We start from the raw sequence: 14,479 nt of genomic DNA, 5'->3' as shown, positions 1-14,479 counted from the left end.
AAACCAAATAGAAGTACAACCTTTCTCTTTTGACTTTGACACATTATAGTCAAAATAGAGGTAGAAGTTACCAGAGGGTGTGGGGGAGGAGGAAGGTAAATGGGGTGAAAGGGAGTTAAATATGTGATGACATTAATTTTTTAAAAAATATAAAAGACGTAGAGGTAGAGGTAAGGATTTTGCTCACAGTTATTAACAGTGGCAAATCCTTCCTTTTACTGCAATCTGGGGTGACCAGTATGGATGTTAGTTACTGAGAAAGAAGCCTTGAAAGGCTTAATGGTTAAAACTGATAAGGTATTAACGTAGATTAAACATCTTTAATTTTCAAAAGTTCTTAATCAAGTCTTCTAAGGGTTCAGAATGATTGCTGCCTATGTTATAGGAATGCCCAGGGAGAGTAATTACATGGGCAGGGGCGAGGTGATTCTTCTCTCTTACTCTAAGGAAAAAGAGGAAGAAATATGAATATAATTTTAACGCTGCATTAAAAAGGCATGTTAAACATAGAGGAAAGGACATGATTGCAAGTGTAATCATACATCAACTAGGGTCAGCTTAAGTCCTCCACATATTGTAACCTAGCCAGTGGACTAGAAGCAACATGTGACTTCCCTGTACTTATAATTGCAAACAACTAAAACTAACTTAACCTTATGTATTTGGTGGCTCTATCTTACAAGGACATAAGATAGGTCTGCAATTCCATGATAGTACACTTTTTTCTCCTTTGGTTGAAATCATATGGCATACTTTCTTTCCAGACAAAATATATTAAAGGATTTTTTTACATTGAAAATGAATAAGAAGGGATCTCAAGATTAACGATGTTTCTAGACATTTATAGGAAGTCAGCATTATCTTGTAATACCTTTTGGACTTTGCCTCTTTCAAAAGTTTCCTTTGTCTCTTCCCCTTCCGAACCCTCCCAGGACAATTCCTGTATATATGCTTCCCTTTCTCATTTATCCACCTGTTGTCTTCTCTTTTTTCATCATCTCCAATATCTCACATCTTTAATACGATACTTTATTTATACCCTGTATATCTTTTTAAAGATTTGGGATGACTTTTCACTATTATATTTAGAATACAGCATTTCTAGTTTTTCTAATGCAGATTAGCAGAATATTTATTTCCTTTCTTATTTTGAAAGCAAAACTAAAGACTACATTAAACTGTCCTTAACTATATGGCTGTTAATTTTTTTCTGTAGTCCAATTACCCTCCAGAGAAACCTGATTCCCTCATCTTCCTTATAGTATGACAAAAAAATATATAAATAATTACTTACTCTTGGATGGAAAGCTATGGCAGTGACAAAATCTATATGCTGAAAACAGCAAAGGCATTCTCTTCTGGAAATATGCCATAACCTGACTGTTTTATCCATCGAAGAAGAAAGCAGAAAGTAGTTCTACGGAAAAATTATCATTGATTATTTTATCACCATATAAAAAACTACTTATACAATAAAAGTGAACTTTTGGTTTTACATACCTCAATAGTTTTGTTACTAGTATTGTTATATGCCGCATCAGGAAGAGCAAAAGATTATCTAATTCACTTGGAAGATCCCATTTTTTTCTGAAACAGTTAAACAGCATATTTCTTTGATTCTAAGACTTTTTCACATTACCTATACTGGAATAAGAATGAATCTTATAGTCTATGTCAACAGAAATCTGCCAGGCACCAACAGAAGACTAAGGTGTGCCATAGTGGTTATAACTTGCAAAAATGGAACTTAGATATGAATATAAGGCATTTGTTCATTTGACTGTCACTTCAGATATTTTCATATTGACAACACTGGTGAATTTTAACTCACATGGATTCCCTAACTGTCACTTAAAACAGCTTAAAAAAGATTACCCTATAATGCAGCATAGAAATGAAAAGTTATTGTGCACCTGTCACACTGTAGGCAAGAAAATTAGAGAATAGAACTTGTCAAATCTCTCAGAATAGAACATAGAATTTTCAAAGCTAGAAGAACATACTATAACTGATTTAGGCATTGTGTGATGGCCCGTCACCCAGGAACCAAATGTCTATCTGCCAAAAGCATCCAGCTGGCAGGAGCTCTTTAATTTCTAAGTGGAATCTTTTTAAAGAAGAACTATGAGATATACTGAAATAGGAAACCCAAATGAGACCCTAATATTCTTTGGTATGTGTAAACGTGCTAAACAAACAGAAGGAGTGATTATATTGCTCGAGTACTTACAATGTGTTAAATGTTGTTCTCAGGACTAAAAAAACAACTCTCTGAGGTAGGTATATTATTATGCCCTTCTACAAATGAGAACACTAAGGGAGGGAGGTTAAATAATTTGTCTAAGACTACACAGCTTGTCAGTGGCAGAGTAGGTAGTCTGGATTCTTGTTTAGGCTCTAATCACTACACATTTTGCAGAGTGCTTAAGTAGAACACATGTTATGGAAAACAACAAGACGTTTTGCCATTTACTTAAAGCAATAAAATAATCATATTTTTAAATATAAAAAGACAGCATAAATAATGATTTGGAAATATAATTGTACTGATACAAGTATGCTATGTGGGCTAGTTTAGAAAGTATACATTTTATGTGGTATATCTGATTTTAAATAGATGGTGTACCTTACAATTAAAAAACAGAATTTTGAAAATAAAAAAAAACAAATTTAAAATAGTTTAAAAAGCAAAAAAAACCCAGAAAAACCCCAAATTTTGAAAGATTTATAATAACTTCTGAAATATCTAATAACAATTATTTTTATTTTCAAGATTTACTGAGTTCCAGAAAAGTTTTGATGAGTACGTGCAGTTTTCTTCTATTTCCTGTTGATTAATCACAACTATTTAAAAACTAAATCTATGGTTTGCTGTTCATTAAAATTAACTTTATTCAATTCTTGCAATAGTCCGTTGTTTTAAGCATATGAAAGAAATATAAAGACATCCCTAAAAGTGAAGATGCTAAAGACATGTTAAGATTTCTTCTAATATGCCAAGAGTTTTCTGTTGAATAAATACTTCTTAAATAAGTGAAATTAAATAGTTTTCTTAGACTAAGCATGATCTTGGGAGTCAAAGAAATTATATTCAAATCTAAGTTCCAACAATAAGTAGTTTTGTGATGTTGGATGGGTCAGAGGCCCAGTCTTCTAATCTACAAAATGAAAGATCGTCTATTTCACAGGGTTATTACTGTAAGAATTAACAAGGCAATTCTTGTTACCTGGTACAAAATAAGTCTTCAACAAACAGAAAACCCACTATGAACATCCATTGTGCTAGATACTGAAGAGAAACAATAGTAAAATAAGATCTGGTCCCTACTCTCAAGAAAGGGACTTAGAATCTTGCTGCAAACAAGACCTAGAAATGTACATAGGTCAATACTTAAGTGAAAAAGAGTTTAAGAAAAAGCATACAGACAGACGAGGGCCTTAAGAACAAAAACAGGTTTCCTGGAGAGGAAATTCCACCTTAAGACTCCACTGTGACTCCTGCCCAACGGATTTCAAATTTGCCTGCCCCCCACCTTATTCATGTATATCCTCTTGGTTCTGTTACTCTGGAGAACCTGACTGATACAGTGGTCAATGGAGATCTAATTTATTCCAGTTAGTGTGACATTTCAGAAAAATATTGGTTTGCTTTAAGAAAGTAAAATAAGCACAAGATACCTAATTATGTGTTTTATACTTCTTGCCCCAGATGAACATGATTATCAAGTTAAGGACACTTTAAATTTCCCTTTTCTGACAATTCAGTGAGATTTCACCCAGGGTAGGGAAGGAATACAAAGACATAATTAGGGCTCAGCTGAAAACCAGACTACCAGGTGAGGCCTGAGCTTGTTCCAGAAATTTAGAGAAAGACATTATGATAGATGGGTTATGAAAAGCATCCAAAACATGTAAATAAGTATGACAGGAGCAGCAATTAATAAGTAGAGTGATTCAAAGCTGGAGCTCAGAGAAAACCTGACTAGCAGTATTTTTGTGGTTCGTGAGGTTCTTCCAACATAGTTAAAATATATGGGCATCACTAGTATCACTGATAATATTTTGTTAACCTAGCTGACATCTCAATTTAAGGCTTTTAAATATTACTCCTTCCCCCCAAATTCTAACATATTTTAGATTCTGCTTACTGAAAAATTTTAATACAAAGAAAGTGTAAGGTATACAAAAATTCCAAAAACTGCTTCTTACTTCAAAAACCTTAAATCGAATTTAAAATATCTCTTTAAGTTTCACAAGACTGTGGAAACATTTCATCAGTGGCAAAACAGCTGCTCTACTTCTGAAATAATTTTGCTCTAAGATAAAAAAGAATCACAAAATGAAGATTTAGCATTGATTTGTAGAATATAATTGTTAAACCTAAATTGATAATTTCATCAGATTAGCCCCAAAGCAGTCTTGGTAAGATAGACTGGACTTCATCTCTATAGTTGAAGTCACATCTATTTTGCTGAGGACACTTTGCAAAATTACTTTAAAAAAGAGGCAAAAGGTAGAGTACGCAGATACAAATAGATGCTTTTAAGTAATATAAAGTAAACATTTTTTATTAGCCTGACATTTCTTTTTTAACTTTGATTAAGTTGTAGATAATTCCAACAATATATATATGAACATTCACTCGACAGTGTGACAATCATATAAATAAAACATTTGTTTTTATCCTAAAGTCATAGTTACATAGAATTAACACACAATTCAAATATGAATTTCTTACTTTAGACCATGAAAGATCAAGGAGATCAGCAGTATGTCCTTTATATTTGCAAAATGGCCGTTGTCGAAAAGGTGCATTTTTATCATCAGGGTCTTCATCAGCTCCACTACATACCTATTTAGACAAAGACAAATGTTAAAATTAGCAAAACAAAAGCTTCATACTCTTTTCACTCCATCTGCTCTCTCATCATTGTGTAATGATGACTGAAATCTTGACCGACCAAAAACAAACTCCTATTTATGCTTAATCTACTAATCACCCCTTCACCTCTCTACCTACAACACAAACTAGTGTTATCCCTGAAGACAGTGTGCCACCAGTCTTTTTCCTTCCTAACAGAGCCTCCACTTTGTCCTTTTTTGAGCATCCATTCCTTTAGGAGAGGTAGGAGCCAGCACAAGGGAGTGGTCATGAGCTGCCTAAGCTCATCAAGACGAGCCCATTCTCTTTCCCACTGATGCTTAGTTTAGGCATGTGCATGTGCTACAATTTTTATCAATTAGACATGAAGGAGAGTTTATTGGGGTGGGAGGGAACAGGGAAGGCTCTAGAAAGATTTCCTCATTTTTAAAAAAGGGTCATATCCAAAGGGATCTTCCTATTTCCTGTCTCTGAACATTATAATCTGCATGTTAACACCTGAGAGTGCAGCAACCACTGTAGGACCGTGAGGGGAATCAACTCAAGAGAGCAACGGATAAAGAATGGCAAAGCAAGAGGATGGTTGGACCCTGTGTCCATGATGACACTACCGAGCTGCTGAATTAGCTCACCCTGGAACCTCCTTACCTCCAGACTTGCATTCTCATTGTTTAAGCCATTTTCAGTTGGATTTCTGTTATTTGAAGTCAAAAGCATCCTGACAGAGGTAGGTAGAAAATAATGCCATTCTTGTGTGCCGTACATTTAGTTTACAACATGCTTTTGTATTCATTATCTGAATGAATCCGAAAAACTCTGTGACGTAGGTATTAATATTATGAAGATGAAGAAATTAAGAAAAAAACTGAGGCTCAAAGAGGTTAAAATAACATATTAAAGGTCACACAGCCACCTATAAACAGCAGAAATGCAAGTTGTCTAACTTCAAGTTCAGAGATTGTTTCTTGAATGTTTTAGAGGATACAGCATGAACAAAAATACGGAGTGATAGCTAAGCCTTGCATATTTAGGGAAGAGTAGGTAGGATGATGAGGATGAAGAAAGAAGTACATGGAGATATAGTAGGGGATTAAGATGGAAAGGCACTTTGAGATCAAATCATAAAGAACCATGAATTTGTGCCTTAAAAGTTCAGACATTCTAATGCAATGGAGAGCCAACATGGGTTTCTGAAAAGAAAACTAACATGATCTGACCAGTGCTTTACAAAGAGAATGCAGGGCAACAGTGTAAAAGGTGATTTGGAGAGAGAAAGTGGAGGCAGAAGGAGCGGTCGGTAAGTTTAAGTTAGAATAATGGAGGCCTGAACTAGGTCAGCGGCCATGAGGATAGATTAAAAACTGCCGCTATTATTTGTATAGGACTTTACGGTTTATAAAAACATCTTCACATCCACTGTGGAGACGACAAATGCCCTGACTTTTTGCCAAGCACTACTAATCCTAGATCACCACAGCTACTTCTTCTAATTTTGCTGCCAGTCCAGTGGACACTGTTGGAAGACATGACACTAAACAGGCCTGCCCCATATGATCAAATTCAGTTTTTTCTTTAATAATCATTTACATTTCATTAACTCCTTAGCATATTTCCTCTAATAGTGATTCCAGATCTTTTTTTCCTCTTGAAACATCCATTTTCTTTTCTTTCTACTCTACCTTACTTTCCAAAATACTTAATGTTTTTCTAATTACAAAGTCAGTGTAGACAATTCAGAAAGCATAGAAAGTAGAAAAACTAAAATTAAAACCACTCATAATCTGCTAACATTTTGACCATCTTCAACGTTTCATTTTTAAAAAACATAATTGAAATCATATTATACACATGTATCTTCCTTTTTATTATGTCATGAGTGTTTTCCTTATTTCACTCTTGGAAAATATTTACTAGCTGTAAAGGACGTGCTATAATTTAATCATTCTCTAAGATGTTGGTCATTTAGACATTTCAAATTTTTTTTTGCTAATATAAACAACAATTTAATGACTACTCTGGAACATGAATCTTTATTCCTATTTGATTATTTTTTTATCCTACTATAAAGGGTATTACTGGATCGAAAGGTTTAAACCTAAGACTTCTTTAGTATCCTCTGTTGTTTATTTTAATAAAAGCAGGTAAGTTCGTTAAAAAAAATTAGAAATACAAAAGTATAAAGAATCAAATAAAAACGACCTAAAATCCTACTACCTAGAGATAACTACTAGTAATAATTTAGTGTATTTCCTTTAAGTTTTTTTTTATCTATAAATATTTATAGATGTTTTTAGTCAAAATTTGGATAACACTGTATCCAATTTTCCATTCTGCTTTTCGCATGTAATATTTTATTTTGAATATTTTTTAATGTCAAATAGATTTTGAAAACAATCTAAGGACAGAATAATATTCTATTGTACGGATTATACCATGGTTTTTATTTTCAAACTGTTAAAAATTTAGCCTGTTCAAATTTTAGCTATTATGAGAACACTAAGATGAGAATCCTTTTACTTACATTTTGGGCATATCTGATCATTTTTTATAATAGTTTTTTAAAGGTAGAATTACTAAAAAGAAGTTATATATTTTATCTAATTTATATACCTCTTTAAATAGATATCTATATCTAGGGATACTTATATCTCTAAAGAAACATATATATTTATGTAAACACAATTATATAAAACTTTTATTATGGACATTTTAAACATACACAGAAGTAGAATGACATAATAATTAGTATAATGAACCCCATGCACCCATTATCTGCTTTAATGAACGTCAACATTTTACTCATCTTTTTTTTTTTTTAAATCAAATCCTCCTACTTTTATATATCTGCTTACTTTTGCTGGAACATGTAAAACAAGCCTTGAACACCATTGATTTTATCAGTAAATACTCTATCTGTATCTCCAACTAATAAGCCCTCTTTTAAATATAACCATCATGCCATTATCACACCTAAAATACAATTGGTATCATCTAACATCTAATTCATACTCGAATATCTTGATTATCTAAAAATGTCATTTTAAAGTTAGACTGCTATGAAAACTTATAAGCCTTTTGATATTTATTAGCACTTACAGGATACTGTGTTAGTTACCTGAGATACCAAAATAAATGATATTTCTTATTTATAATCTATTCTCAGTATTTAAAAGCCAGAAGGAGTCTTTTATATGCCAGATTATGCCATTCTCTGTTCAAAAACCCTCCATTATCTTCTGTATTTCTTAGAATAATAGCCAAAGTTATTACAATGGCCTACATGTTAAGACTGCCCCATCCACACCTCTGTGACTTAACTTTCTATTACTCTTCCTGTCACTCATTGGCTCCAGCTAACCATGCCTCAATGCTGTTTTTTTGAATACACCAGAACTCCTGCCTTATAGCAATTCCACTTGCTGTTCACTCAACTTGGAACTTTCTTCAGATAGCCATAATGATCACTGCCTCACCTCCTTCGGATTTTGCTCAAATGACAACCTCTTGGTGAAGCTTTGTTTGTCCACTTTATTTATCCTGTCACTCCTCCACTCTATCTGCTTTATTTTGTCTATGAAATTTATCACTTTCTAATATATTACAAAATTTATTTATTTTGTTTCTCTGTCTCCGACCACTAGAATTTAAACTTAATAACAATAGATATTTGTGTCTTTTGCTCACTACTATATCTCCAATTCTTAGAGCAGTGATTAATACATGGTAGACACTCAATAAATATCTGTGGACTAAATGAATACATAGTGTTAGACCTCAAGATGTCAACTAGTGGATAATTATAGTTAGAGCATAAGCTCTAGAGGCAGATGAGAGCTGCCTTCTACTTCTGACACTATCAACTGTGTGAATTTGGTGAGTGACTTAACATCTCTAAGCCTTCTTTTCTTCATCGGTAAAACAGAGTTCTTAATAGTATCTCACAACAGCATCAGGACTATTGTGGGGTTAAATGGGATGAGACATGACATGCACTTAGCAAAGTACATGACACATAGTAAGGGCACATAAAATGTTAGCTGTTGTTACATAAATTGGTATAGTATAGTGAGTGCTTTTAACAGGAATATGGGTGAAGTACCATGGGAACAATGAGGGAGCATATCAGTAAGTATGCATTAAGTGAAGCAAAGAAGGCTTCAGCAAGAAGACCTGAGTCTGAAAACACATTTTCCAGGCAAGGGGGAATAGCATACGTAAATATATAGGACCCACAAAGGGTCTGACATTTTTGTTGGGGCAAAAATGAACAACTGAGTGGCTCAGAACATAAGGTTTGTGAGAAAGAAGGGTGGTAAGTAATAATGAGAATTGAGGTCAGGCTGAAAGGCTGAGTCAAGCTAAGGAATCTGAACTTGATTCAATGGGAAAAAAAGAGCCAAAAGGAGTGCTTAAACAAGAGAGTAACACAATCGGATTTGTTTTATAGGAAAGTAATTCTGCTGGTAGTGTGGATGAAAGATTGGAATCTGGGAAAAGAGGTCTAATGGTCCAGGTAAGAGAAAACGCCTGGATTACAGTAATGGATATTAAAGGAATGGCCAGATTCCAAAGACATTTCTGAGATTAAGTGGGCAGGATGTAGTAAATGAGCAGACATTGAACAGAGAAGAGAGTAAAAAGTGGTAACAGTTTCTAACTCAGGAGATGGGATGGATGTTAAACAATGAACTGATGTCAAGTATACTGTCAAAGGAGTGGTTTTATTGGAAAAATGATACATAATTCTGTTTTTGACATATATTATCATTGTTGATATCTGTCTTCCCCCATGCACAGGTCCTTGGCTTGGGCTATCCACTACATCTTTATATTTTCAGTGCTTAAGACATTGTAGACATTTACTAACTGTTTGTTGACTAAACCAAGTCTAAACCAATACATATTTTTAATAAAATGCTGCATATGTAGAATTTCATAAAAATTAGCTTTTACTCTTTACAGTTAACTCCCTTCATCCAAGCTTTTGATTCTAATGATCTTGAGGGGGATCAGAATGTCACCCCAAAACATGCCCTTTTGCATAAGGATTATTTTGAGCTGAAGACAACTTTGAAGAAACAGACACAAGAAAAAGTCTCTACCCTCCCCGCTTCTACCTGAAAGCAGAGCATAAAATTCCCTTTGTCAAGGTGTCTTCCCTTCACCTCTCATTTACTAGGAAGAAGAAAGTGAATTTTATTTCTGTAGACAGCATGAGTCTATATATCTAGGACTTTACTAAATAACTCTTATCTTCCATTAGTTTCTTCCAATATATTTACTTTCCCACAATTTCACACCCCTAAAAAACCTAAACCCCTTTTTGTTTGTCTTGTTACATCTCTATAAATTTATTGCTCTTTGTTAAAATGATATATAAGCCCCTGGATCTAACTGTTTCTTTGGGTCTTCCTTATTTTTCTATATGCATATGTGATAAAGCATTTCTCCTGTTAATCTGTCCTTTGTCAGGTTATTTTGTAGATTCCAGCTGTAGAACCTAAGACGGTAGAAAATTTTTTTTCCTCCCCTACAATCTACTCTCAAAATTGTAAGCAGCAATTACGTGCTATAATACCCCGACTGATGTTCCACTAATTAAGCACAGCAAATGGAGATTTATCCCCCAAAAGTATTTTTAGGTATACCGCATACTTACAACTTCTAGTGTCAAGAAGAAATGTCATAATTCCCTAGAATAATGGAGCAAACTAAGCATGCCTCTCTTCTTTTCTTCCTTATGTTTATTGAGCTACTTTTGGAAATCAACAAAAACAGAGCATAATTCTAAGGATGGCATGACCAATGAGAAGGTGACTAATCTGGTGTGCGTCACTCTGTATGCCCAACTATACAACAGGTACTTTCAGGTATTCTATTTTACACGGATGCTACAAAGACGAAAGTGAGAACTTAGTTCAAAAGAGATGCATCACTATCATGAGAAAACAGAAAAAAAGAACACACATACCAGGAACACAAACTCCATTGTGCTTACTGTGCCTCACTGCACTTAGCACTAGGTTCAAAGGTAATATCAGATACTGAACTCCAAAGGCATATGAAATAGAGGCTTTTTAAACTATCTCCCCAAATAGAATGACAGAAGTGAAAGAAACCCCACACAATCTTTTCCTGAAAACAACAGATATAAGTAATGTTCAAGACTCCAGAAAAAAACCACCTTAGTACTCAGGAGGCCACTATATTTTGTGTCAAAGAACTACTATGTTCCTCATTTAAAATGTCTTGTATTCTATGAGAGGTGAACACACAGTGTAAATGTATATATGCCTTACTGTTGAATTGTACACCTGAAACTTACTGGATTTTGTTAACCAATGTCACCATAAAAAATAAAAAATTAAGAATTAAAAATAAAATTTAAAAAATAAAAACAGTAAAAGGTCTTGTATTCAAAGAACATTGGGAGTTACTTAGGTTTTGTTGGCGAGGGGGCATGGATTCAAGTAGTTAAGAGTCTGTAAGTAGAATTATTGAAATCAGCATAATACAAGATGGTACAAATAGTCCCTATTTTTAACAGCAACCAATACCTGGAAACTTAATGGTGAATCAAACTAATAGAAACAAACCCTTTTCTTTAAAGCAAAGCAGTTAAAGTTCTCTCCGCTACATTAGCCAGTGAAGGCTTTCTAGGTAAAGTGGGCTTTGAGGAATGGGCAAGCTCAGTATAAAAAGAAGGGAGAGTGCAGGCATCCCAATAAGGGAAATAAGAATAAAGGCACAGAAACAGGAATTCAACGCTGATTCAGGCCTGCCACAGCCAGGCATGGGTTAGCTTCCAAAGATACTAACATCTGTGAAGGATAGTTTGTCTTAAATCAGCCTTGAGCCTAGCCAGTGAGACAAACTGCCAAGGAAGATGTGCTAAGTAATATCGGTGTCAAAGTATATATGACATATTGTCAAAACACAAATGAGAAACAATTTTGCCTGCTTGATTAAGGGAAAGTAAGAGAGATAAGATATTTGAGTTGAATCTTGAAAGATGAGTAGTGCTTTGCCCTGTGAACAAAGGGGATAGGTAAGACATTCCTGGCAAAGTGAACAGCATGGGCAAAGACGTGGCATGGCAAATAGGATGCATAGTCTCTAGGGAATTAGAGTTGATTTAAAAAGGTAAGATGAGGCGATATCAGTAAGGACCTTATTCTGTAGGTGACAAGGAGCCATCAGATTTTAAGCGACAAAAACAGCACAGTCGGATCTGAATTAAAAAAAAAAAGCTGGTGGAAGTATAGAAAATGAATTGGGTAGAGATCAAGGACAAAAAAAAACAATTAGGAGGCTACAACAAACATTTAAATGAGTGTTGAGGGCCTAAGTGATACAAGTGACAACAGGGGGTGAGGGGACAGATCCCATGGGCAGTTGTAGGTGGAAGCAGTAGATGGATATTTGTAACTAATTTGATATGTGGGTAAGGAAGGAAAAGTAATAGAATGTTTCTAACTGAGTTAAAAAGGTAACTTATGGATGTGGATGTCATTAAAGTTCAAAATAGAGGAGAAGCAAGTGAACTGTGGGTAGATAATAAAGATATTTCCATGAATGACCATTAACATCTATCCCATTACTCAAGCCAGACACCTGGGAATCATCCTAGGCTACTTACTCATTTACCATCCCAGCTAATCAGTCACCAAGTCCTAGAGATCCAACTTTGACAGCTCTCGAATTCAGCTCACCTTTACGGTTTCTAGATCCATTGCTGTCATAATCGAAGTACCCATTTCTGTCCTGGGTTAACAGCCTCTTAAGTGGTCTCCCTGTGTCTAGCCTGGAGCCCCCAATCTATCCTGTACAGTGCTATTGGAATGCTTTTTCTAAAACCAAAATCTGAATATTTCAATTGAGCTCCTGATCAAAGGCCCCTCAAAGGCACTCTCCTCCGGTAGCATGCTGGATACAGTTCAAACATCTTGGTCTAACACAAAAGGCCATTTAAAATCCCAATCTTGCCTACCTCTTCTACAACTCTCATCATTTATGCCCTTTGCTCCAGCCACATGGGATTTCTTTTAGTATCTTCAACATGTCATGCTGTTTCAGTCTTCATGTCTTTGCATTTACTATTCATGCTCAGATGCCCCTTCCTTCCTTCTCTCATACAGTAAACTCCTAGCTCAAACATCAAAGCCTCAAGGAAGCTTTCCCTGGCACCCTGATTCACAAGGCTAACTCTTATACTTGCGTAGTATCTTGTATAGAATATTATTATCCAATACTGTAATAGTGGATATATTTATTTCACTAGTCAGCAAGGTCTCTGAGGCCACAGAATATGTTTCATTTACCTTTGCAGAGTCGAGCAGTCTCTGGCCCATTTAACAGGTATTTGAAAAACATTTGTTGAGCAAGTTGTTTTAGATCTATTAATTGATGTGCTTGAAGAACATGTAAGTGGAGAGATCTTTTACATATTGTTATGTGAAAAGGGCGCATACACAATAAGATCTCATTCTTGTTTAAAAAACATAATGGTATTGAAAGGAAACAAAAATTATGGAGCTAAAGTTCAGGATTGGAGGCAACAAATGAATAAGTCAGTTGAGAATGGCCAAGGAAAGAACTCTTAGAAACAACAACATTTAAGGGAGTGGAAGAGGACATAACAGCAGGTATATAGGAAGAGAATAAGGAATCACAGACCTATGGGAAGCTGAGAGGACCATGTTTAGAGTAGGGGAAAATTCGTCTCTAATACTATAGAGCCAATGAAATCTCAGGAAAATACTGCCGAGCAAGTGGACATTTTAGGTTCTCTTTGTTTACATCACCCTTGCCTAGAAGCACAAGGGACAGCTTAGAATATTTTATATTCTATTTTTTAGGTTTAAAATTGGTTATATTTAACTTTCCAGTTCTGAGACCAAATGAAAATCATTAAGATGTTTAAAGCTATCTAAAATTGTGATAAAGCATTTATTAAACCAAGTATATGGAAAAAATAAAATATTTCAATACCTTTTTTCTTTCCTTAATTAGCTCTTATTCAGGTATCCATTATTATTTTTTAAAAATATCTAACATGGATTTGAGGAGAATGGATTTTGTTTTATTAAGTTTTCATTAGTTCAGTAGCTTGAGTGATATTATTCACTGTCTGAAAGCCTTTAAACATCACACTTTTTCATTTGTCAAGAGAAAAAACTTATTTCTAACACATCTTAATTTTAATTAAGTGCTTTCATGCAAATATAACTTCTAATAAACAATAAGGTACCTTATGGTAAACAAATCAAATCATAATATTTAACAATAGTAACCATAAAATAATGAACATACCCCAGTATCTGTATCAGATTTTGATGAATTTAGACTTTCCTGAGAAGGTGATGGGGACACACGCCCTAAAAACAACATAATATAACTGTAAAAAGGCATTTACATACATGTACACACACACGCATGTGCACACACATACACACACAAATCAATCAGAAATAATGACACAGTAACACCTAATTAATAATGTAACATTCTAGAAAAAAAATACATGAGAAACATTAACTCTTTCAGTACCAAAATATTTGTTATAATTTATATAAAATCTTTATAGAATGGCTTAAT

The 14,479-nt window shown here is 34.4% G+C and overlaps 1 protein-coding gene across 3 annotated transcripts in view; it reads right to left on the bottom strand.

Moving 5' to 3' along the window:
* The window catches only part of WDR44 (WD repeat domain 44), a 185,690-nt gene that overhangs the window by 116,266 nt on the left and 54,945 nt on the right, over nt 1-14,479 (bottom strand). For all 3 annotated transcript variants that reach the window (XR_001594393.2, XM_016124437.2, XM_036226847.1), the window contains 3 exons: nt 14,195-14,259; nt 4,739-4,852; nt 1,295-1,417 (listed from right to left, as the gene is read on the bottom strand). Coding sequence is in view for 2 of the 3 variants with exons in the window: in XM_016124437.2 (XP_015979923.1) it covers nt 1,295-1,417; nt 4,739-4,852; nt 14,195-14,259 (302 nt within the window). In the remaining variant the exon portion in view is untranslated. The remainder of the gene's footprint in view (nt 1-1,294; nt 1,418-4,738; nt 4,853-14,194; nt 14,260-14,479) is intronic.

Source organism: Rousettus aegyptiacus, unplaced genomic scaffold, assembly GCF_014176215.1.
Source record: "Rousettus aegyptiacus isolate mRouAeg1 unplaced genomic scaffold, mRouAeg1.p scaffold_m13_p_9, whole genome shotgun sequence".
NCBI lineage: Eukaryota > Metazoa > Chordata > Mammalia > Chiroptera > Pteropodidae > Rousettus > Rousettus aegyptiacus.
Note: the sequence above shows the minus strand (reverse complement) of the source record. Positions and strands in the feature narration are given on the sequence as shown.